Source organism: Strigops habroptila, chromosome W (genome assembly GCF_004027225.2).
Source record: "Strigops habroptila isolate Jane chromosome W, bStrHab1.2.pri, whole genome shotgun sequence".
Taxonomy (NCBI): Eukaryota; Metazoa; Chordata; class Aves; order Psittaciformes; family Psittacidae; genus Strigops; species Strigops habroptila.
The window spans coordinates 31284767-31309242 of record NC_044301.2 but is presented as its reverse complement, the minus strand read 5'-3'; the positions used below and the strand labels follow the sequence as shown (position 1 = coordinate 31309242).

Here is a 24476-nt window from a genome sequence, read left to right as displayed (position 1 = left end):
AAGACAGTGTTTTGAGGGAAATAAAGACAAGATTTGTATTCCTCAATGAAAGAAAGTCTTTGTAGATTCAGGTCGATTGATAATTTCCAGAGACTTTTTATATTTATTTTATAATTTCTAGTAGAAGAAAACTGATAGTTTAACTTCTACAAGGAAAAGGATAAAAGGAATTTGGTTTTGGTTTTGGGGTGTGTGGTGGGGTGGCTTTTTTCCAGTTTAAAAGTGAATTGGTGTTAAACTTCCTGCAGTGTGCTGTGATTTCCTTAATTGGCTGCTTTTGAGGATAGGACAGAGCAGGCTGCCACAATATCGAATTATCTGGCAGTAATTTTCTTCAACACAGATTAACCTTTCTACACTGTGCCATATTGCAGAGGGTTGCCAGCAGCTCCCTTGTGGAAAAGTTACTGGCAATACTACCAGACCCCACCATCACATCTTTGTACAGAGGTCAAGAAGGGTGTGGTATTGCACGAGTGCTGTACTGAACACTGTATCTTACATAGAAAATGCCTTTTTCTAATGGGCTACAAATTCTGTTTTATTGGAGAAGAGAAATTTTTCTTTAAAGTGTGTTGTTTGAAACCCTGAAACACAGCATGATTTTCATCTTTTTTGTTTTTTGGGTTTTTTTTTCTTCTTCTTTTCAGTCCAGAGTAGCTCTCTCGGGTAGTATGAAATACCCATTCATATCCACTGAGTCCAGAGGAGAATTAGTACTGTACTTTATTTCCAGTCAGTTAGGACTTCACTTCTTCAGCACAGTTAGGCAGCTGAGAGAGTAAGTAGGTCAGTCTGAAAACTCAGATTTTTCTTTTCCCTTCTATAAAATCCCCACTTCCGTGGGTTGATGGGACAGTTGACAAGGTGCAAAGGGACTTCAGGAGTCTTCTTATTGCTAAATTATTGGCTGATATGTTTGAGTAACTACATAACCAACTAACTACATGTTAATTAGTGAGCAGTTTCAGACATACAAATTAACTTTGTAGAGAATGACATGTTGATAACATATCCAATTAAATTTTGGAAGAAGGAGGAAAATTTACAGTAATTACAGACTTTAAAATTAGTAAGTGACTAGTATGGCAGCATAAAAATGGAAGCCAAACGTTGACCATTTAAGGCATTAAGTATTCCTGTTAAGTTTTGTTTGCTGTGTTTTGAGGGTTGGCAGTAATCCTTATCATGGCAACTGCACATCAGTGGCAAGTTCAGGCTTGTCTCTCTGATACTGCTGCAAGCCTGAAGATCATTGTGCTCACTTTCTCAGATGCAGAAAGTGCAGGTCTCATTCATACCTTTGGTGTACTCTGCAAAGATAGCGGCTTTGGTTAGCAGTACTTTGAGATAACTTTTATTATTTGGCACTATGTTGTAGAAGGGAGTAGTAAGCTGTTGTTTGAAATGTCATTGACAAATCAGTTGTATGAAACTAGTGGTACTGTAAAATTAGATTTTGTGCTGACAGTGATGATTGCCATGCTAGACTTGATGGTTATGAAAGTGAACCTGTGTTATGGGAGTGACTTTAAGATTTTTATTGATTAAATTTTGCTATTGTATTTAGGACTTTAATTGTTTTGAACCTTTGATGATTTGGAAATAAGTGATAAATGTTTACAGTTGATTGAAATTTCATGTAGACTTTGTTATTTTAAATAGTTCCAATTATCTGCATTGAAATTACTATTTTTTTAACAAGCATGGAATTGGAAAATTGAATATAAATTTGAACAAACTGCTATGTTGCTGGTAGAAAAGTAACTAATTTAGAAAAATTCTTTAATCATATATACATTTTGATGTGTTCTAAGTGAGTTTATTACTATATGATAGATTTCTTCAAGGATTTAAACCTGTTCATACTGGGCTCAGCTAAGTGGTTTGGAGCATACTGGGGGGGAAGAGTTATTAGTATTGAAAGAGTGATAGAAAATCATGCTGTGCATATAAATTCATGGGATTGTGATTTATGGTATTAATGGTACCATTTGTTTTATAATACTGTTTTTAGCTATGGCCATTGCTCTAAAGGAATATCATAAACCTAAATGAGTTTGGTAAAGAGTAGTGAATTTGAATATAATTTTTGTGAAAGGTGGTAAGAGAGTTACAAGAGGCTACAAGGATTCCTTTCTACAGGAAGATAATAAATAAAATCCACTTTAGAGGTATATGAAACAAAGCTACATTGTAAACCAGATCAGAGAGATATATTTTAACTCTTTTGTAAAGCACAAGAGAAATAAATTTATTACTGTTTGTAATGAGCATGCCCTCAACAAAATTTTTGTAAAGAAAACAGGTTGGTAAAGAAAAATAATCTCCTGACTTGGAGTTAAATACATATTCATGCTGGAAAATGGGGGGAATTGAAGGAGGGGCAGCACTTGCTTTTTTTAGCATGTCTAGACACTCGGGTTTAGCTGGCAGGAGTTAAAGTTCTTTGCAGCACTTTACAGCAATGCAAAATTGGGGAAAAGGCAAGTGTCAGTCATAGCCCATTCTTCCCCTTCACATGCCTTTAGAGTAAGATTCTGCTTCAGGCAGATGGAGCAAGAATCTGCTGAAGGATGTAACGCTGCCAGACTGTGGGGCTTGTGTTGCCACAGTTGGGGTAACAATTTTTTCTCCCTTGAGGCAGTTTGCACAATACAGTTCATGCTGCTTCAAATTCCAGCCTCAGGGAAAATCTCTTGGTGGTCCTCCTATACCGTCGTCTAACCCTAGACCAGATTTGAACCCGATACTGCTTAACTCTCGAGATCAGACGAAATAGGGTGTTCCCAGGGTGGGATGGCCGTGGGTAAAACACACTCCGTATGTGTGCCAACATGCTGATCCCCAGCACAATCAGCAGGCAGGTCTCAAGGGTATTCAAAGGCTATCCAGAACCTTCAGAACTCTTAAATGCTGTTGCAAATAGGCTGGTGGGGGAGTGGGGGGTGTAAGGGAATGCCTCCTTCGTAGGTTGACCCCCTGAGGAGGAAAAAAAAATATGTAATTGTTAAAAAAATTCATTATATACCTCCCAAAGTATAGAGGTGATGGCCATGCTGGGAGTGCAAGCCAGACCAGTTTCATGATCAATGAGTCTATTGTATTACAAGTCATTACCATGAAGTACAGTGAAACAAGAACCTTAGCCCAGGCCCCCCAGCCAATAAACACTAAAACAGCAAATACTGGCTGTAAGTAAGGTACGACATGCTGAAACTTTGAGATCAAGTGCAACAAGTCTGAGAGCGAATAAATCACCATTGTGATGAGTAGTAACAATGAATGCTTATCACAAATATGATTAGACACACTCTGGTCAGATCTGTCGTTATCTCAACCCTTTGTGCTCCATGTTGGGCACCACAACGAACTGTCCTGGTTTGAGCCCAGCTGATAACTCGGAACCACGCAGTTGCTTGCTCACTTCCCCCCCCTTCCTCCTCCCCCTGCTCCTGGAGGGATGGGGAGGAGAATCGGAAGAATGTAACTCTCACGGGTTGAGATAAGAGCAGTCCAGTAACTAAGGTATAATACAAAACCACTACTGCTACCACTAATAATGATAAGGGAAATAACAAGGGGAGAGTATACAATTGCTCAGCACCCGCCGACCGATACCCAGCCCGACCTGAGCAGTGATCTAGCCCTTCCGGGTAACTCCCCCCGGTTTATATACTGGGCATGACGTGCTGTGGTATGGAATACCCCTTTGGCTAGTTTGGGTCAGGTGTCCTGTCTCTGCTTCCTCCCAGCTTCTTGTGCCCCTCCTCCCTGGCAGAGCATGAGACTGAGAAAGTCCTTGGTCAGAGTAAACATTACTTAGCAACAACTAAAAACATCAGTGTTATCAGCGTTGTTCCCAGGCTGAAATTTAAAACCACAGCACTGCACCAGCTACTAAGAAGGAGAAAAATGACTGCTATAGCTGAAAACCACAACATTTATGCACTGATTAATCAGATTACTGTGAATGAGGGAGTCTGCAATATCACGTTTATCAACATTTTTGGGGAGGTTTGTTTTCAAAACAGCACTATGTATTTGAGTTCTTACTCAATTGCTGTTGTTCCTGAAAACAAAATTATTTCACTATTGTATTTGCTATATTTTAAGTGTGTGTCTGCTTTTCTACCTGTGTTTCTATCTAGATATTTAGTCACCAAAGTCTGTGTTTCCAAGTCTCTTAGTGATTATGATACAAATATTAACAGTTTCTCGGTTAAAGGAATTTTAAATCTATGCTAATTTTAATTAATGTATTATGTCTTTGTAATATTGAAGGTAATTTTCCTATGATCAGTGATGACTTGGTCAATTCCTGCCATCTCTTGTTATGTGCTTTGGATCTAGTGTATGGAAATGCTCTCCAGTGTCCAAACCGTAAAGAACTTCTGAATCCTAATTTTAAAGGTATGTTGAAAAAAACTATCCAAAGTCTGCAACAACTTCTAAGGCTACTGAGATGAGTATGAATCTATGTAGCAGAGAATAAGTTGAACAATAATGATTTGAAATATGTGGGAATTAAGATTTTCTGCATCTGGCTACAGAGATTTCTATTCCTGTAGCATAACAGACTACTGAATTTTGTCAATAATACAGTAAGTCAAGAATTTAGTTTACTATGGAAATACAGTTGAAATACAATTGAAGGGAGTTCGAAAGTAAAAAATGTTAATTAATGACATTTCGATGTCAGTGAAAGAGCATGTAATTGCGCAGCATTGCTGGGGACACTCAGACTGGAGAGTTCCCATGAGGTAGCAGTTGGGGAAGGTCCAGTGCTCAGAGATGAGAGTGGCAGTGTGACTGTTTCTCTCTCATTTCTGGATTGCTTCTGTTCCCGTTCTGAAGAGAATGGAAATGTAGGTTGACTTGATAACCACAACTGCAAATGACCGGTGAGAAGTTTCCAATGAATTTCTGATGTAATTCTTTCCAGACTTAGACTTCAGTTTCAGTGCTGTACAATATTTGCATTTACTTTGTAGTGGATTGGATGTGAACTGGGACCATTATCTCAAATTTATTTGACTAAATATTAAAGTTGACAAGTGTTTGATCGATTTTCTATTAGAACTGACATGTTTAATTTTTATCACTCAGTATCTAGTCTTTTTAAATCTGACTCAAAATTGATTTTTGACAACATCATCAACTTGAGTGGGCATTATATAATAATAATTCTTTCAAGGGAATGAATTAGCTTACCATTTTAATATCATACTACCTAGACTAAACAGCATAGAATTTAAGTTTAATAAGAAAACAGGCTATGGATTTGCAAAATTAAATAATGTAGTATTCTTAACCGTAGGTCTACCTGAAGACTTTGACAGTAAGGACTATAAAGTATCGTCTGATCCTCCCTGCATCATTGAAAAACTGTGTTCATTACATTACGGATTAGTTTTAGAAGCAAAAGGCATAAAGGAACATTTTTGGAAGCCGTATATTCGGAAACTTTTTGACAAAAAGGTTGGTCAATAAGTTTGTGATGTACAAAAATTTCTCCTTACTCGGTTATCTTCAAAACATTTTTAGGAGTTGAAATATCCATCCTTTGTTCTTAACTGTTTTACAGCTTCTGAAAGGAAAAGATGAAAATCTGACTGGATTTCTAGATCCTGGGAACTTCGGAGACAGCTTGTGAGTCATTGGATTTGTGATTTGGCTTGCATCAGTATCCCTCTGCAATAACATTGCACTTGCAGTATGATCTGTGTCTCAACAGTAGTACTAGCTAGTTGACTTGGGTATTTATGAATGTTTACACATCATTACAGTGCATTGCAGTTACTTTTATTCAAGGTGGCATGGTCTGAGGCCTGTCTGAAAGAGGAATGGATCTTCAAGATGGTGTTAATTGATAGCTTCTTGTGTTCCTCATTTTCTATGTTTACTTGATTTTTTTCTTTTTTTTTTTTTATATAACTCAATGAAAAAGATGGGGCACACTGAATGAGTGAGAAGTGGGAGGGGAAAAATGGGTTTGGTGGTATTTTTTTCTTTATAAACCTAGAGGTGCTTATGAGTAAGACTTATTGTCATGGTTTAAGCCCAGCCAGCAACTCAGAACCATGTAGCTGCTCACTCACTCACTCACTCCCTCCCCCTTCTTCCTCCCCCTGCTCCCAGAGGGATGGGGAGAAGAATTAAAAGAATGTAAATCCCACGGGTTGAGATAAGAACAGTCCAGTAACTAAGGTATAATACAAAACTGCTACCACCAATGATAATAATGATGATAAGAGAAATAACAAGGGGAGAGAATACAATTGCTCACCACCTGCCAACTGATACCCAGCCCGACCCGAGCAGCGGTCTGGGCCTTCCGGGTAACTCCCCCCAGTTTATATACTGGGCATGACGTGCTCCAGTATGGAATACCCCTTTGGCTACTTTGGGTCAGGTGTCCTGACTCTGCTTCCTCCCAGCTTCTTGTGCCCCTCCTCCCTGGCAGAGCATGAGACTGAGAAAGTCCTTGATCAGAGTAAGCAATACTGAGCAACAACTCAAACCATCAGTGTATTATCAGCGTTGTTCTCAGGCTGAAGTCGAAAACACAGCACTGCACCAGCTACTAAGAAGGAGAAAAATGACTGCTATAGCTGAACCCAGGACAGTATCCACCCCTTATTCCATACCATTCATGTTATGCTCAGATCCCAGCTTTTAAAATGTACCATCGCTTTTGGTCTCATATATGTCTCTGTGTGTGTGTGTGTATGTATAGATATACTCACACGCACACGCACACATATATACACCCACACAAAAAGAGAGATATCATTCCTTAGTTCATGAACCAATCCCTATAAAGTTGCTGAATTAATCCAGTCCATGATGTCAGGCTCCATCTCTTGTAACAGTCTTTCAGGGCAGGAGAGACAGTGTGTACTGTTGGATTGTTGCCTGCTGACGACACCCCTGAACTCGTCTGGTTGCTGCTGAACTCATCCGGTTTCATCAAAGTTGCTTCTTTACTGGGATGATGATCAGATGGAAGTCAGGGTCAGTCTATGGTGATGTGAGGACAGTTCTGCTGCTGGCTTTTCCCATGACTTTATTCTCAGCTAATGATCATGACAACACATATCTTTTCAGAACCCAGAGTGGTGGAGATGAGCATCTAGCTGATGGGCTATAAAAGTGTTATATAGCAAGTAACAGCATATAATTGAGTTCATTGGCTGTTTTCCCCCAAAATTAAATCCCCTTGAGGTACCCATCGGACTTCCCCATCTTCCCGCATTAGCCACCAAGTATATCCAGGTCCCTGAGCAAAAGCAACCCCACGAGTGGGTTTGCCTTTACCTGAAGCAGGAATAACCCAGACTGTCTTCCCCAACAAATTCTTTATGTGCACCACAGGAACTTTATCCCCCTCTACAGTACGTAAAAGTTCTGATTGGGCTGGGCCAGCCCTGTTGGCAGATCCCCTAGTGTTGACCAACCAGGTGGCTTTTGGTAAATGTGTATCCCAGTGTTTGAAAGTCCCACCACCCATTGCTCTCCGGGTAGTTTTTAGCAGCCCATTGTACCCTTTGATTTTCCCAGAGGCTGGTGCATGGTAGGGGATGTGATATACCCACTCAATGCCATGCTCTTTGGCCCAAGTGTCTATGAGGTTGTTCCAGAAATGAGTCCCATTGTCTGACTCATTTCTCTCTGGGGTGCCGTGTTGCCACAAGACTTGTTTCTCAAGGCCCAGGATAGTGTTCCGGGCAGTGGCGTGGGACACAGCGTATGTTTCCAGCCAGCTGGTGGTTGCTTCCACCATGGTAAGCACATAGCGCTTGCCTTGGGGGGTCGGTGGGAGTGTGATATAGTCAATCTGCCAGGCCTCCCCATACTTGTACTTCAGCCATCGTCCTCCATTCCAGAGAGGCTTTAACCGCTTGGCTTGCTTAATTGCAGCACATGTTTCACATTCGTGAATAACCTGGGCAATAGTGTCCATTGTTAAGTCCACCCCTCGATCACAAGCCCATCTATATGTTGCATCTCTGCCTTGATGGCCTGAGGTGTCATGGGCCCACCAGGCTAAAAATAATTCACCCTTATGTTGCCAATCTAAGTCCATCTGAGCCACTTCAATCTTAGCAGCTTTATCCACTTGCTGGTTGTTCTGGTGTTCCTCAGTGGCCTGACTCTTGGGTACTTACGCTTTTGCACTGGCCATATGGGGCTATTAAAGGGTGAGTAGGTCCTGCTGATCACTCCATGGTTCTCCAGCTTATGGATGGGAATCAGGGAGTCTCAGTTGGTTCAATATTGCCGCCGGTGCACTGTTGTGGTTGCGATTGGCACTTGTTGTTCTTTGACTAGTTTGGGTCGGGGTCCTGTCTGTGCCTCCTCCCACCTTCTTGTGCCCTTCCTCACTTGCAGAGTATGAGACTGAAAATTCTTTGATCAGAGTAAGCAATACTTAGCAACAACTCAAAACATCGGTGTGTTATCAGCGTTGTTCTCTGTCTAAAGTTGAAAACACAGCACTGCACCACCTACTCAAAAGGAGAAAAATGACTGCTACATCTGAACCCAGGACTCTTACTTTCTTTTAAATGGTGTCCTGGGTTCAGCTACAGCAGTCATATTTTCTCCTTCTCAGCTGGTGCAGTTCTGTGTTTTCAACCTGCAGCCTGGGAACAAGGCTGATAAGACGGATGTTTTTAGTTGTTGCTAAGTAATGTTTACTCCAATTAAGGACTTTCTCAGTCTCCTGCTTTGCCAGGGAGGAGGGGAAGCCAGGAGGAAGCTGAGACAGGACACCCGACCCAAACTGGCCAAAGGGATATTCCATACCACAGCATGTCATGCCCAGTATGTAAACTGGAGGGAGGTACCCAGAAGGCCCAGATCGCTGCTTGGGTCGGGCTGGGTATCGGTCAGCGGGTGGTAAGCAATTGTGTCTTTTCCCCTTGTTATTTTCCTTATTGTTATTATTGATGGTGGTAGTGGTGGTTTTGTATTATACCTTAGTTACTGGAGTGCTCTTGTTTCAACCTATGGTAGTTACATTCTTTTGATTCTCCTCCCCTTCTCTGGGGGAGTAAGAAGGGGGGAGTGAGCGAGTGGCTGCGTGGTTCCAAGTTACCGGCTGGGCTTAAACCACGACAAATGGTATGAAAATATTAAGCGTAGTTTGTGATTATGTGATGTTGTGTAAGTTTTGAGCATTTTTGGGATAAATAAAAGTTCTCAGTGTTTTATTATGTTCCTCCTGGAGTGATACTGACTGGCAATCCATCAGATATAATGGGAAAATAATGTGCTTGTCACTGTCATGTTGAAGATATTGTAGATTTTAGAAGATCTCTAATGCTTAATTCAGGGTTGCTAAGAAGTCCTCAAATAGACTTCCAAGAGGCCACAACTGTGTTTGATCAGTAAGCAGGTGACCAAGTGCTGTTTTAATGAAGATTTTCTATCTTTCTTTTCTTTTATGCTGTAGCAAAGCCATCAACAAGGCCTACGAGGAGTATGTTTTGTCAGTTGGAAATCTTGATGAGCGAATATTTCTTGGGGAGGATGCAGATGAAGAAATTGGAACTCTCCCAAGGTGCTTAAATACAACTTTGGGAATGGAAACAGCTGAAAGAGTACAAGTGAAGCATAATTTGCAGCAGCACTTTGACAGGGTGAGTATGACATGGTCTATGTTGCTGGTTTTATATGGAGAATAAGATGAGTTAGTCTGTGTCTCATCACAAGAATCAGCTACTAAAAATTGCCATCTTTATTGTTCAAGGTGATCTTAGAGTGTACACAGCACAGATGAGTTAGATTTTGGTAATTGATTAGAAATAGTCTTCACTGTTGGATTTTTTTGACAGAATTTCTCTATGCATTTGGGGTTTCTTTGATCAAATCCACCATAGAGAATATTTAGGTAATTATCTAAAGCGGGATCTTTAGGTGAAGATTTTCAAGCACAACAGGAGGGGCAATTCTCCACAGCTGTTTGGCAGGTGCTGAATTGTCCTGCAACTGTTGGGGCTATCTGTACCTGTCTGTGCAGCTTCCCCTTCCCTCACATCTCTGTCCTTTATGCAGAGTTGATTGCTTAACACATGCAAAGCCGCTCAATGCTTTGCTCTCTGCGTTCTTTTTGTTTCCCTTTGACAGATGTCCTTCAGGTGATAATATTACATCTGTTAACAGTCTTAGATAAAGCACTAGGGAATGGTTTTCACCTCGCTTGCCTACAAGCACAATACACAGATATGTCTTTATATAGGAGTAATAAAGTTGCACAGAATATGGTCTTTGGGAGGATAAAGAACACTATGTATTTCAAAACAATAAAGCGAAGACCTATAAAATTATCAGGGCATTCATGTGGCTAGAGCAGCTTCTGAAAACCAGGCATGGACTTTAAATGCAGACATGTATACCTATGGATACAGAATATCACAATGTTCTGGAAGATAGTTTGCAAGATCCTCTGCAAACTGACTCGATTCACCCTCTCCCTCAGCAGTTTCTGCAACTTGTCGTAGGGGACTCCACACAGCTGCCTTCCATCTCCGATGCTTTCCCACAATACAGCAGGACCCATCAGGAAACAAGGCATATTGCTTTTCACTCTCTGACAGTTCATTATATGGTGGGGCCTCTTCAGCACACATCACCTCCTCCTCTGGTGACATTCCAAAATCTTTGCCCTCTGGCCAGTCCATGATGAATTCTAGGATTCCCGGACGACTGGGATTTCCTATTTGAGCTCGTTGCGTAATTAGTGTGGCACACTTATTCCATATAGCATCGGTTGCATGATGTGTAGAGGAGACCCTGCCTTTGAACATCCAGCATGGGCAACCGGGGTGCCAGGAGGAGCTGTGCTTCAGTGCCAATCTCTTCTGAAGCAGCTTGAACCCCTTCATAGGCTGCCAGTATCTCTTTTTCAGTGGGAGTATAGCTGGCCTCGGATCCTTTATATCCCCGACTCCAAAAGCCGAGGGGTCGACCTCGAGTCTCCCTTGGAGCTTTCTGCCAGAGGCTCCAGGTAGGACCATTCTCCCCGGCTGCGGTGTAAAGGAAAAAGAAAGATGTGTAAGGGCTAAAAAATTCCATTATATGCCTGCCAAAGTATAGAGGTGATGACCACGCTGGGAACGCAAGCCAGACCAGTTTCATGATCAATGAGTCTATTGTATTTCAAGTCATTACCATGAAGTACAGTGAAACATTAACTTTAGCCCAGGCCCCCCAGCTGATAGACACTAAAATGGCAAATACTGGCTCTAAGTAAGCTATGACATGCTGGTATTCTTAGATAGTTGTTTAACCTTAAACAAGACCTGAACCATATTCAACAGAATTATGGCTCCCAGCAAAAGGAGCAGGGTACTCAAAGGATATTCACTATCTTTAACATTTTCAAATGCTACTGTAAATAGCCTGATGGGGGAGTGGAAGGCGTGGGAGGATGTCTCCTTCATAGGTTGACCCTCCGTGGGGGGGGAAAAAAGAGGTGTAATTGTTAACAATTCCTGTTACATGCCTCCCAAAGTATAGAGGTGATGACCACGCTGGGAACGCAAGCCAGACCAGTTTCATGATCAGTGATTCTATTGTATCACAAGCCATTATCATCAAGTACAACAAAACAAGAACCTTAGCCCAGGTTCCAAAGCCGATAAACACTAAAACAGCAAATACTGGCTGCAAGTAAGGTATGACATGCTGATACTCTGAGACCAAGCACAACAACTCCTGAGAGCAAATAAATCAACATTGTGATGAGTGACTATTAATTCGAAACAATGAATGCTTATCACAAATACAATTAGACACACTCTGGTCAGATCTGTCGTTATCTCAACCCTTCGAGCCCCATGTTGGGTGCCACAAATGATTGTCCTTATTTAAGCCCAGCTGGTAACTCAGAACCACGCAGCCGCTCGCTCACTCCCCCCCTTCTTCCTCCCCCCCACTCCCGGAGGGATGGGGAGGAGAATCGAAAGAATGTAAATCCCACGGGTTGAGATAAGAACAGTTCAGTAACTAAGGTATAATACAAAACCACTACTACTACTACTAAAAATAATGATAAGGGAAATAATCAGGGGAGAGAATATGAAACTAAAAAGGGAAGGGGAAAAAAAAAAAACCCAATAAACACAAGTGATGCACCATACAATTGCTCACCACCCGCTGACCAATACCCAGCCTGACCTGAGCAGCGATCTGGGCCTTCCGGGTAACTCCTCCCAGTTTATATACTGGCATGACGTGCTGTGGTATGGAATACCTCTTTGGCTAGTTTGGGTCAGGTGTCCTGTCTCTGCTTCCTCCTGGCTTCCTGTGCCCCTCCTCACTGGCAGAGCATGAGAGACTGCAAAGTCCTTGATTGAGGTAAGCATTACTTAGCAACAACTAAAACATTGGTGTGTTATCAGCACTGTTCTCAGACTAAAGCTGAAACACAGCACTGCACCACCTACTAGGAAGGAAAAAAATAACTGTTACAGCTGAACCCAGGAGAGATGGCTTGATCTGATGCAAGTGAATTAAAATGCTAATCAGGAGGACTTTTCATTTTAAGCATTAAACATGCTTAAAGGAAACCCTGGCTCAGTACACTTTTCCTATGAACTACAGCTACCTTTTTTACTCGGGGGTAGGAGAGGATTGCTGGGTGTTTAGGGTTTTTTAGATTGGCCTGGTTGTTTCACACTTCCCTCCCAGTACCTGCATTTCACTGTGAGGTCATATCCTCCCTGTTCTTATGTTTATATAGTACTGTTCAATACAGACACATATGTCATTGGGGGCTGTTTTCTGAGACATCACTAGTTTGGGTTGTTTGATTCCCAGCCATTTTTCCCAGGCATATATCATAACACAGGGTAAGAATTCTACAGACTGACATTACTGTGGTTATGACTTGTGTCTAAGTTTTATAGCAGTGCACAGTTACGTGCTTATTTTTTTGTCTTTTTAGTCCAAATCACTCAGGATTACAACCCCACTTACTGGCCGCAAGTATATTAAAGAGATCAACCCATATGTGACACCTGTTTCCATGGCAACATACAGCTTGAGCCGCCTTCACATGATGCTGGCAGGACTGAAGAATGCCCCCAGTGAAAATCTGGAGCAAATATTCAGGTAGGTTTGATGTTTAGCTGCCAAATAATCCTATTCTTTAAAATAGTTTTAATAACAAATGTTAATGATGAACAGTGGGATTTGAAATGTGAGTCAGTCTTGAAAGGTTCTGGAGTAAAATAGGACCCAGAGAGATATTTAAATATAAAAGACTTTGTTCTCTTTATTTAGACACATTTGTCCTTAAGGGACTGATGGCTGTAAGAACATACCACATTTAAAACACAGCAGTTCTGAGCATCTCTAACAGCAAACTGCTAATACAAAATGTCAAGACTTTTCTTTTTCCTACTTAGCAAATCTTACCACCTAGCAAATAGCTCCCCTCTGTAGGAGATGCAACATGAAATTTATTCTTCATGTAGATAAACTGTTGCTTCAGATACATTTTAAATCAATTTTTATATCATGTGGAAAATGCTGTTTAAATATTTATCCCCGATCAAGAAAAGATGTGTGTATTTACCACCGTGTATACAATAATAATAATTTGCTGTGGCCATTTTACAGTACAAATGCAGTTAGGCACCTATGGGTGTGTTCATATTGTTCTGCAAGATATTTCCAGTTTAAAACTTTCATCATATTATAAAAATAGTTATAGGTTTGGGGTTAGAATTATAGAATCATAGAATAGTTAGGGTTGGAAAGGACCTTAAGATCATCTAGTTCCAACCCCCCTGCCATGGGCAGGGACACCACACACTAAACCATGTCACCCAAGACTCTGTGCAACCTGGCCTTGAACACTGCCAGGGATGGAGCATTCACAGCTTCCTTGGGCAAACCATTCTAGTGCCTCACCACCCTCACAATAAAGAACTTCCTTATCTCTAAACAGAACATCCCCTGTTTAAGTTTGAACCCATTACCCCTTGTCCTATCACTACAGTCCCTAAGGAAGAGTCCCTCCTCAGCATCCTTGTATGCCCCCTTCAGACACTGGAAGGCTGCTATGAGGTCTCCACGCAGCCTTCTCTTCTCCAGGCTGAACAGCCCCAACTTTCTCAGCCTGTCTTCATACGGGAGGTGCTCCAGCCCCCTTATCATCCTCGTGGCCCTCCTCTGGACTCGCTCCAACTGCTCCATGTCCTTTTTATGTGGAGGACACCAGAACTGTACACAGTACTCCAAGTGAGGTCTCACGAGAGCAGAGTAGAGGGGCAGGATCACCTCCTTCGACCTGCTGGTCATGCTTCTTTTGATGCAGCCCAGGATACGGTTGGCTTTCTGGGCTGCAAGCACACACTGCCGGCTCATGTTAAGTTTCTCATTGACCAACACCCCCAAGTCCTTCTCTGCAGGGCTGCTCTGAATCTCTTCTCTGGCCAACCTGTAACTGTGCCTGGGATTGCCCTGACCCAGGTGTAGGACCTTGCACTTGGCTTGGTTGAACTTCATGAGGTTGGCATTGGCCCACCTCTCAAGTGTGTCAAGGTCCCTCTGTACGGCATCCCTTCCCTCCAGTGTATCAAACCATTTGTTTGTGGGGTTTTTTTGTCTTAGCAGGAATAGTATGTTGACAGTGTTTTTATTTTCAGGGCATGTTCCAGAGATCCTTCTCAATCTATTGCCAACAGAGTAAAAGAAATGCATGAAGTATACTGCCGGAGCACACAGTCTGAAGGAGAATTCAGTAATTTTTCCAAAGGTGGGAAACATTTTACTTGTACAGATAAGAATTAAAATGCCTGTAAGTACTTGTAACTACTTTACAGGTTATGCTTTAGCACAAGTGTCTTCTCTGTTATATTTGTCTTTTCCTGTATTCTTAAGACTCAGTGAATTTCAACCCTGCGTACAAATTTATCATCAGCCTTAGCTTAAATCAGTGGAATTTGATGATACTTTCAGTTCTACAAAAGTGAAATGAAAAGCGCTGATTGTGATGGCATGGATTTCTGTGACAGTAATGAAATGAATTAATTGTAATCTTTACAAGCCCTATGGCAAGGTGGATCCATTTAAATATATTTTCCAACATATTTTCTGAACTTGAAATATGTATATTAGAGCAATGTTAGGGATTGTTCTTATAGATGGCATCATCATCAAAATCTGGGATCAGTAATAAGTTATTCTGCTCTGCATTCAGGAATCAGTGCAGCACAGGAGAGGGATTCCTAAGTATTTTAAATTAACTGGTTTAGTCCTGGAAGTATTGTAGTCACAGTAGCACAGAAATCCACACAGGCTACTAAGTAGTTATATCTTTGTAGCTTAAGATATAGAATGTAATTCTTTTATTGCATTTCTCAGTATTGTTTCTTTTTAAAATTCCTGCAGATGTTGCTAGTAAGCATTTTTGTCATGCCGAGGTGCTATACTACAAGGTCTTGGAGTCTGTCATTGAGCAAGAGAGGAGGAGACTGGGAGACACTGACTTATCTGTAAGGAAAACTAATCAAATTGTACCTCATTTCTAAAGTTGGACCTACAGAAAAGGAAACCAGCTGTAGAGCAGAATAGACAGCTCTGTAAAATGAGGGTAAATCTCTGAAACACAGCCTCTAGGTACACTGAATGGAAGAAAAAGTGTACAGGGAATCATTTGTGTGTAAAGACAAGATACATGAGATTTTTAATGAGTGAAGATGGCTCATTTTGGAGTCTGTTCTGCCTTTTATCAAATAACATCTCTTTTAATAAGCTTGATAATCTCGCTGTTGAGGCAGAATAAAAAGTATTTTATTGTTTTATAGTTGCACTGTAAATTAAGCATTGAAATTTGCAACTCTTGCAGGCAATACTGGAGCAGGATGTGTTTCATCGATCACTGCTGGCATGTTGCCTTGAGATCATTACCTTCACGTACAAGCCACCTGGAAACTTTCCATTCATCCCTGAAATATTTGACATTCCAGTTTATCATTTTTATAAGGTAAAGTGTTTGATAGCTAGAAATGCTTATCCAGTCATGAGTAAGCCATGTTAACATACACACTAACCCTTCATGCTCAGCTTTGCCCTGTTTTGTATTGAAAAAAATATTACACAAGTGTCTGTTATTCTGGGGTGTGTCTTGGACATTTAACAATCAAACAGTGTTAGCATTTTAACAGAGGAGCAGTATCTATGTATCCATATAGTAACTGCTGAATTATCATTGTATCATGAACTACTGTTGCAGCTCGATGTTGTTTGTTTAGAAAGATACAAATATCTGTCTTCTGATGAAAGCACAAGGCAGCATGCACTTGAGGCATAGTGATGCAGCCTTCATGTTTCTAATAATCTCCTCTTCCTTGAAAATTGGGAATTAGCTCTTTCTGTAAGAAGCAATCTATGAAACAAGTACACTATATTGATCATAATTATCCACCTTGCAGGTAATTGAAGTTTTCATCAGAGCAGAGGATGGCCTTTGTCGGGAAGTAGTAAAACACCTTAATCATATTGAGGAGCAGATCTTGGAAAGCATGGCATGGAAACAGGAATCCATACTGTGGGACAGAATCAGAGATAATGAAAACAAGGTTCCTACTTGTGAAGAGGTGAGCACTTCTTTCTGTTTTACATAGTTTTTCTCATCAGACAGGATGGTAGAAAGGAGATGTTATATCCTGAAGGAGAGGCTCTACATGTTCAAATCTTAGTTTCACCCTACAAGGTGCTCAGTGCAGAGGACACAGGAACTGTAGTGTGCTGCGGAGACAGTGTTGTGGTTTAAGCCCAGCCAATAACTCAGAACCACGCAGCCGCTCGCTCATTCCTCCCCTTCCTCCTCCCCCCACTCCCGGAGGGATGGGGAGGAAAATCGAAAGATTGTAAATCCCACAGGTTGAGATAAGAACAGTCCAGTAACTAAGGTATAATACAAAACTACTACTACTACCACCAATAATAATGATAAGGGAAATAACAAGGGGAGAGGATACGATTGCTTGCCACTCACCGACCGATACCCAGCCTGACCCAAGCAGTGATCTGGGCCTTCTGGGTAACTCCCCCCAGTTTATATACTGGGCATGACGTGCTGTGGTATGGAATACCCCTTTGGCCAGTTTGGGTCAGGTGTCCTGTCTCTGCTTCCTCCTGGCTTCCCCTCCTCACTGGCAGAGCATGAGACTGAGAAAGTCCTTGGTCAGAGTAAACATTACTTAGCAACAACTAAAAACATCGGTGTGTTATCAGCATTGTTCCCAGGCTGAAAGTCAAAACCACAGCACTGCACCAGCTACTAAGAAGGAGAAAAAATGACTGCTACTGCTGAACCCAGGACAGACAGACACAATCGAGACATGCAGCTGAGGTGATTATTGCCCAGTATTTGCACAGCATAGTAGAACAGGGAACAAAACGGCTAAGCAGGGAAGATTTGGACCAGTCACTTGTGCTTGAAAAGATTACTAGACAAGGAAATGTGGTTAAAAAAGCAGACTGTCACAGAAAGATCGTTACAGTACCCTATCTACCCAAGTAGGACAATGGCTACAAAGTTTTAGTTAGGCTGATGTTAAGTTTTTCAGTGTTCTTTTGGTTTTTCCGTACAGTTTTGCTGTTCAAAATTTGTAGTGTAGAAGCTTTTAAAAATGTGTTATGTAGTCACTCTGATACAGACACTCTAATAACAGTATGAATATTGTAGGTAATGCCACCTCAGTATTTTGAGAGATCTGCTGGGAACAGTGTTGTGGGTTTTCCATTGACACCGAGACGAATAAATGAGGTCCGTGCTGAAACTGGAGGACTAGGGAAAGGTGAGACTTTTAAAAGTATAACATACTTACGCTTCTTAGACCATGGCTTTAATTTTTCATCTAAGTGGTATACAGTAAGGAAGCTGCTTTAATGTCAAAGTACAGTTAACTGCAAACACATCTGTACATGGTATTTCTATTGCAACTCGCATAGTTAAGTCAGATGTGTGATGCATTCATTTCGGTGTGAGCAAAATGCTGTTTTCAGGAAGCTATGTATATGAACAGCATGTATGTCTATACATATGTATATGTTAATACTTAAGCACACACTACTTAAGTTCTCATTGGTAGCACTTGAACAATTTGCTTTACTGTTACACCAAAATCAAAGCTCCACTTATATATTTAGTTATATGAAGTCTTAAACATGTCCTCTGAAAAATAAAACATAATACATTAGCTTAGAAAAGCATGAAACAGTATTATTTGAGATGAAGTAATCTCTAAAAGCAATCTATAAGGCACAAATGTAGACATGAAGAGCTGGGCATGACATGTTTTGGTACTTAGATTTTTCTCACGTATTTTTATAATATGGGATTATACAACAAGAGTTAAATATATATATGTGTGTGTGTTGTTTCTTAATGCGCAGGCCTTTCATCCCCTTCAACCACCCTGTATGACAGATACAGCTCTCCTACAGCCAATCCTACAAGGAGAAGGCTGTTTGCTGATAACGATAACAACTCTGACAGCGGCACTCCAGTGAGAGTTTCCCAACAGCCTGTGGTGAATACGGTGCCTGTGCAGAACATGAATCCCGAAGCCATGTCAGTAACCCCAGTGCCTGGCCAGACACTGGTTACAGTGGCAACTGCCACCGTAACTGCCAACGATGGGCAAACTGTGACAATACCAGTACAAGGTGAGAGAAAGCTACCATAGCATTACTGGGGCTTGCTCCCATCAGAGTATTGGGACACAGTAAGGAGGAAGGGGGAACAGTACACCAGTGGAGAAAAAAAGGATTCCTAATTGGGGAAAAATTGTTTGAATAGATGAGCAGAAGTTAGAACATATATACAAGGATGTTCTGACTGCCAACATCTGCCTTATAGATGTATGAAATATAGATATATGAAATATAGATATATTTCAGTCAGCCTGCCTTCCTGAACTGGCACTGGATGGAAGTTACATTAGTATGAAAAACTTGGTTCAATTTCATTATCTTCTAGTCTCCTTATGATGAAAAGCCCAAAGTATTTTGATGAAACAGTTTCATATATAATGTACTAAATATATAGTTATAAGCAACTAATAAAATTAGTTGCTTATAAAATACTGAATTCTTTAAAAAACCCAAACCAAACAAAACCACAACCAATCAGAAATACCTACCCACCCCGCACACAACTTGCTCTTATTTCAGACTCTTTTCCTTAAATTACAGGTATTGCCAATGAAAACGGAGGAATAACTTTCTTCCCAGTCCAGGTAAATGTGAGTACCCAGGCTCAGGCTGTCCCTGGCCCCATTCAGCTCCTCAGTGCCCAGGCGCTCACAGGTACCCTGAACACCCAGGTGACAGGGGCTACGCTGCAGTTACCCAGCCAGGTCACTGTGCAGCAGATCTCTCCTGGAGAGCAAAGGCAAACCCAGCCCTTTGCCGCTGTCATGTCCATCAGGCTGCGGAAGATGGGCTCACTTTCACTCTTCTTTAGAAAGGTAATTTTCAGTCTGATTTGTGCTTTGCTTAGTATTTTGGCAAGTCTTCAGTGTTTTTTAAAATATGTAATTATTATTACTACCAATAGGAGAATATTCCATTTCAAAGTAAATCTATACTTTTTATCTATTCATTCACATACCTGGAGAGTAGTTTTCTTATGCAGGCAACTTCTCACTAGCAAAGGAGTAGACTCTCAGACCACAAGTTGTGAAGTATATTATGTACTTGGCCAGCAGGTACTTGAAGGTGTCTGTTTTCTTTAAGGCTCTGTAAAAGAAAGAAATTCACCTTTGAGACATTTTGGTTTATCCAGTACGCAGCAGTTGCTGTAAGCTGTGCAGTGCCCTTCCTGTGCTCAGGACAACTCAAATTTAAGCTTCAAACAAATGTTTTCTTAGAATCAATACCAGAACTGAGAATGTCTGTTTCTTGTAAGCAAAAAAAAGAAAAAAATATTATTCTTCTTTTGGCTTATCATTTGCACAAGTTTTACAAGGTGTGCAGGTCTGAGCTGCTCTTGAGCTGGGTGAGAAAAGCTGTATTTCTGGGCCCTGAGAGCAAGTCTCCCTTTCCACAGGTGTACCATTTAGCTAGTGTTCGCCTGAGAGATCTCTGTGTCAAACTCGATGTATCTGATGAGCTGCGGAAAAAGATCTGGACATGTTTTGAGTATTCCTTGGTGCACTGCCCTGAAATCATGATGGATAGACATCTGGATCAGCTGCTGATGTGTGCCATCTACATAATGGCTAAGGTAAGGTGTGAATAAAACAAACCAACGAAACACCTCCCTAAGACTTAATGTTCCAAAGATTACAGTTCCTCAAAAATCTCAAACCAACCAAACACCACAGACAACCACCCCAAACAAATAAAAAGACCCACAGAAAAACTATTATCCTTTTCTGTCCATCTCCTCTTAGGTGACCAAGGAGGACAGATCATTTCAGGACATTATGCGCTGCTATCGGACACAACCACAAGCCAAGAGTCATGTAAGTACAGATCATATTCAACAACGTGGTATCTTGTTTATTAAATGCCTTGGGTCTATTTTAGGAATAGATCTCTTTCTGAAGGAACAGTTAGTATTCAATGACTGCAGTCTGTGAGCCATTCTCCTCACCAGACAGCAGTTGATCCAAAATCCTGCACTACTGAAAGCTTTTCATGCTAGACTAAACCTAAAATAAAAAATTGTTGGATACACTCCACTCAGGAGGCTGTATCTTCCCCTGTAAGCAGCGGTTTGATACCACAATGAAGTTTCTAAAAAGCCAATGTATCATGCAGACTATTGTTTCCTGAGTACGTAGCTGCCTACCTGACCATCCTCCCTTCGCTGTGCTCCTCTTTCTCCCCACAGGTATATCGGAGTGTCCTGATAAAAGGCAGGAGATGCCGACGATGCTCTGGCAGCAGTGACAGCAGCAGCCAGCAGAACTCGCCTACAGAGAGAAGTAAAGAGAGGAACAAGGAAAGAAGTGAGTGATTCCCAATTCCAGGAGTTTGGGTTTAATTCTATTTCCAAAACAGTGTGTGTAAAGTAAGAGTTGGATTTTGTGTCACCCCACCCCAAACAGTTCCTTCTTTGCTGAACCTGGACACAATTGAGAATGTATTGATACCATGTAAGAGTTGCTATAACTCAAAGTTAGTCTTACACCCACTTTGACAGTTTGGAATCCATCATCACATGCGCTTCCCTTCAGAGTTTACCATGGTAGCTGGCCTCAGCTCTTGGGGCTCAGTCTGTACACCAAAGAACACGTCTTCGTAGAAAGGAAGGAAATCCGTGCTAGCCCATGCTCACGAGTACTCCTTTACTTACCACAGTTGTGGAGCTGCAGCAGTTTCTTTTGCAGCAGCTGGCTGTCTTCAGAGACACGGACAAACGAGGCACCCACAGCATCTGCTTCAGCAAATCCAACAGCTCTGCAGAGGCTTTCCTTGGTACGTTTTCCTTGAGTTAACCTTTATAAAGGAAAGCAAATAAGTGATGCTGTATATTCCTACCACCAGTTTTCAAGATACTATGAGCTGAAAAAGCCTACCGTTCCCAATTTGAAACGGTGCCAGTTGGCAACAAGAAAGAGCTACTGTTAAAAGTGCAGCACGAATACCTGAAAAGTGGAGGTTTCTCTCTGCTTACTGTGTGATGAAACAGCTTATACAGAAGAGCCACTTGTGGTTTGTCCAGTAAGAAGTTAGAAATCAAACATGTACACGTCTTCAGCAGCACATTGGTCTGTAACAAGGCTGATACTGCTTCTCTGTAAGGTGAGGTGCTAAGGGAACCACATCAGCATTGCTGGTACTGACACCAGGTTCAGGCTCACCATGCTGCAATTTAAGGGTGGGGAAGACAGTGGCTGTATGGGGCTGAACACCAGGTGGAAGTGACCGGAGCGGGTGAAGCAGCTGTGGCTGAGCTCAGGAGCTGCTCCTCATTGCAGGGAGCAGAGACTCCAGCCCCATGATGCAATCCAGCAGCACCCTGCCTGTTCTGCACCCCAGCAGTGCCCCCCCCACCCCAACCTGGCTGACTGGGGCCAACAGCGACACCAAGGAGGAGGAGCGAGGGGACCTCATACAGTTCTATAACAACATCTATATCGAGCAGATCAAAGAATTTGCCCTGAAGTACACCTCAAATGCAGTAAGTAAATTCTGTGCTTTTCATTTGTTACGAGATCTTTTTTTACTGTACCTACAGTGAAGTGCTCTTAGCTAACCCCACTGCAAACAAACTCCAGGGATTATATTTTTATGACAAATTCACCTCAAGGACACACTCTGCTGCTAACACCAAGAACTGTCCATACCTACTTGCTGTATCTTCCTGTATGCAATACACAGCACTGAGCAATGTCAGCTGCCAGCCTCAGATAGCGTTAGGAAAGTAAATTAAAAATAAAAACCAAAACCACCACTGATCTGGCCAAATAACATGACACAATTTGCACCTGTTCTAAACGTGTATGGTGTGACAGCAGTGGGAAAAACTGAACCAAGTTTAAGGTGACCAGCTCACAGAAGCTGTGCTGTAGGATCAGACACCAACTGCGGTGTGATTTTTCTCTCTCCCTTTCTCTGCAGATAGACTCCCCTCCGCTCTCGCCCTACCCATTCATGCGTGTGGGCTCCCCTCGCCGCGTGCAGCTGTCCCACAACCACCCTGTGTACATCTCGCCACACAAAAATGAGTCTGCGCTCTCTCCTCGAGAGAAAATATTCTACTACTTCAGCAGCAGCACATCTAAGGTGAGACTGAAGGGTCTTAGTTTGCTTTTATAAATCCTTAATTCTACCTTTTCTTTTTGGTAGTGCCACGCACTGTTCTGTTTACATGGTCTAACATGTGCTTTCTCACCTGATGCTCTTCCAACTGCCAGTTCAGGTATCTAAGAAGTTGTAAAGCAATCAGGTGCCCAAGAGTACTGTGTACTTTTAAAAGTTACTCTTTGTACCAAAACACATGAAAGACTCTGGAGGCTGGCAATGGCACCCTTTGCTTTCAGGCGACAGGGTGTTCCTTGGTGTAGAGACTGTCCAAAGAGAACACCAAGCACAGTCCCACCCTCTTACCTACCTAGTGGGGAAAAAAATCCTCCAGCAAGCTCTGACCATGAGAGGACTCACCAGGGGAGCATGTAATAGCCTGAATCCCGTCATCCCTGGGCACCAAGAATGAAGCATAAATCTTCCTTGGGAAGCATTTTCAGTCTTAATAGGAATTGTTGTACCTATGGTGTAAGATAACAGTCATAACTAGGGGTGGAAGGCCTTTGAGCTCTACATGTGTTGAAACAGCAAACCTGCTTGAGTCCAGCGTACTCTGGTAATGGAGAGACCATGCTGGTGATTGAGAAGGTTGGTCTGTCACAGGAAGCACTTTGTGCAGTGCAGATCTCCAGAAACAAAAGTGTATGTAATCCCACTGTAATACAAGTAACAAAAGTTCTCCTTATGTTTAGGTAGTCACAATAACGAGAGATTAATTCTACTTCCCTCCCCCCCCCCCCCCCCCCCCCCCCCCCCCCACTTCAGAGGCTAAAGGAAATTAACAGCATGGTTAGAACTGGAGAAACTCCAGCAAAGAAGAGAGGCATTCTCTTGGAAGATGGTACTGAAGCACCAGCTAAGCGCATCTGCCAGGAGAATCGCACTGCTCTGCTAAGGCGGCTACAAGATGTAGCAAATGACCGAGGCTCTCACTGAGCCCAGTGTTCCAGCACAGGTATTCCTTCCTTCCTGCCTGCCTGCCTCCCCTCCTCCCCCCCACAGGCCAGGCTGCATCACCCAACACATGGGGTCACCAGGCCTCAGCCAGACTCACCTCTGCCGCACAGCTGAGCCAATCCCAAAGCAGTGAAGAGCTTCTCTTACTTGGAGAACACACCCCCAATATCACTCTCTACCTTGGGGCAGGTATTTACGTCTCTTTAATCTGTGCCCTCATGCTGTTTTTACCAGTGCTTCACCATTTTCCCCTTTGGACTGGGAAGTTACCCATGTGTCGGACCCAGGAGCACTGCACCCACATCACCACACTCAGTGGTGGCTTCTTTTTTAAATAAAGACAGACCTCCACAAAACCAATGACTTGCAAGTGATATTCCATAGCAAAGTCCAGTTTCGCTTGGAGAGGGAAGATGGGGATAGCCTTTCAGAGCCCCCTATGGATTGTTTCCATAGTCGGGTGTTCCGCATGCCCCCAAAAGCCACCCCGTTGTTGCTGTGTCAGGCACTGGCTGAGCCGGGTGATGCTCTGGAGTGAGCTGTGTGCAGCAGGCAGCATTGCATTTGAGGCAGATCCGTTTGTCTGTACATTGGCAGTGGCACTTTCTCCTCTAGTGAATAGTTGTTCAAGGCTGACTGCAGCACTCTCTGCAGTGAAGCAAGCTGACACGTGTATTTATTTTCAAATGGGACAGCCCACAGCTCCCCACAGCAAAGGGCACTGAGAATCACTG

General features: G+C 42.2%; 1 protein-coding gene across 1 annotated transcript in view; it reads left to right on the top strand.

Moving 5' to 3' along the window:
• The window catches only part of LOC115618967 (retinoblastoma-like protein 2), a 29816-nt gene extending 5998 nt beyond the window's left edge, over window positions 1-23818 (top strand). The window contains exons 5-22 of the mRNA XM_030510965.1: window positions 4285-4413; window positions 5321-5481; window positions 5588-5652; window positions 9461-9647; window positions 12956-13122; window positions 14664-14773; window positions 15409-15512; window positions 15866-16003; window positions 16452-16616; window positions 17711-17822; window positions 18421-18693; window positions 19222-19496; window positions 20078-20254; window positions 20424-20495; window positions 20867-20984; window positions 21957-22159; window positions 22600-22764; window positions 23551-23818. Of these exons, the coding sequence (XP_030366825.1) occupies window positions 4285-4413; window positions 5321-5481; window positions 5588-5652; window positions 9461-9647; window positions 12956-13122; window positions 14664-14773; window positions 15409-15512; window positions 15866-16003; window positions 16452-16616; window positions 17711-17822; window positions 18421-18693; window positions 19222-19496; window positions 20078-20254; window positions 20424-20495; window positions 20867-20984; window positions 21957-22159; window positions 22600-22764; window positions 23551-23721 (2792 nt within the window). The 3' untranslated portion in view covers window positions 23722-23818. The remainder of the gene's footprint in view (window positions 1-4284; window positions 4414-5320; window positions 5482-5587; window positions 5653-9460; window positions 9648-12955; window positions 13123-14663; window positions 14774-15408; window positions 15513-15865; window positions 16004-16451; window positions 16617-17710; window positions 17823-18420; window positions 18694-19221; window positions 19497-20077; window positions 20255-20423; window positions 20496-20866; window positions 20985-21956; window positions 22160-22599; window positions 22765-23550) is intronic.
• Window positions 23819-24476: the final 658 nt, after the last annotated feature.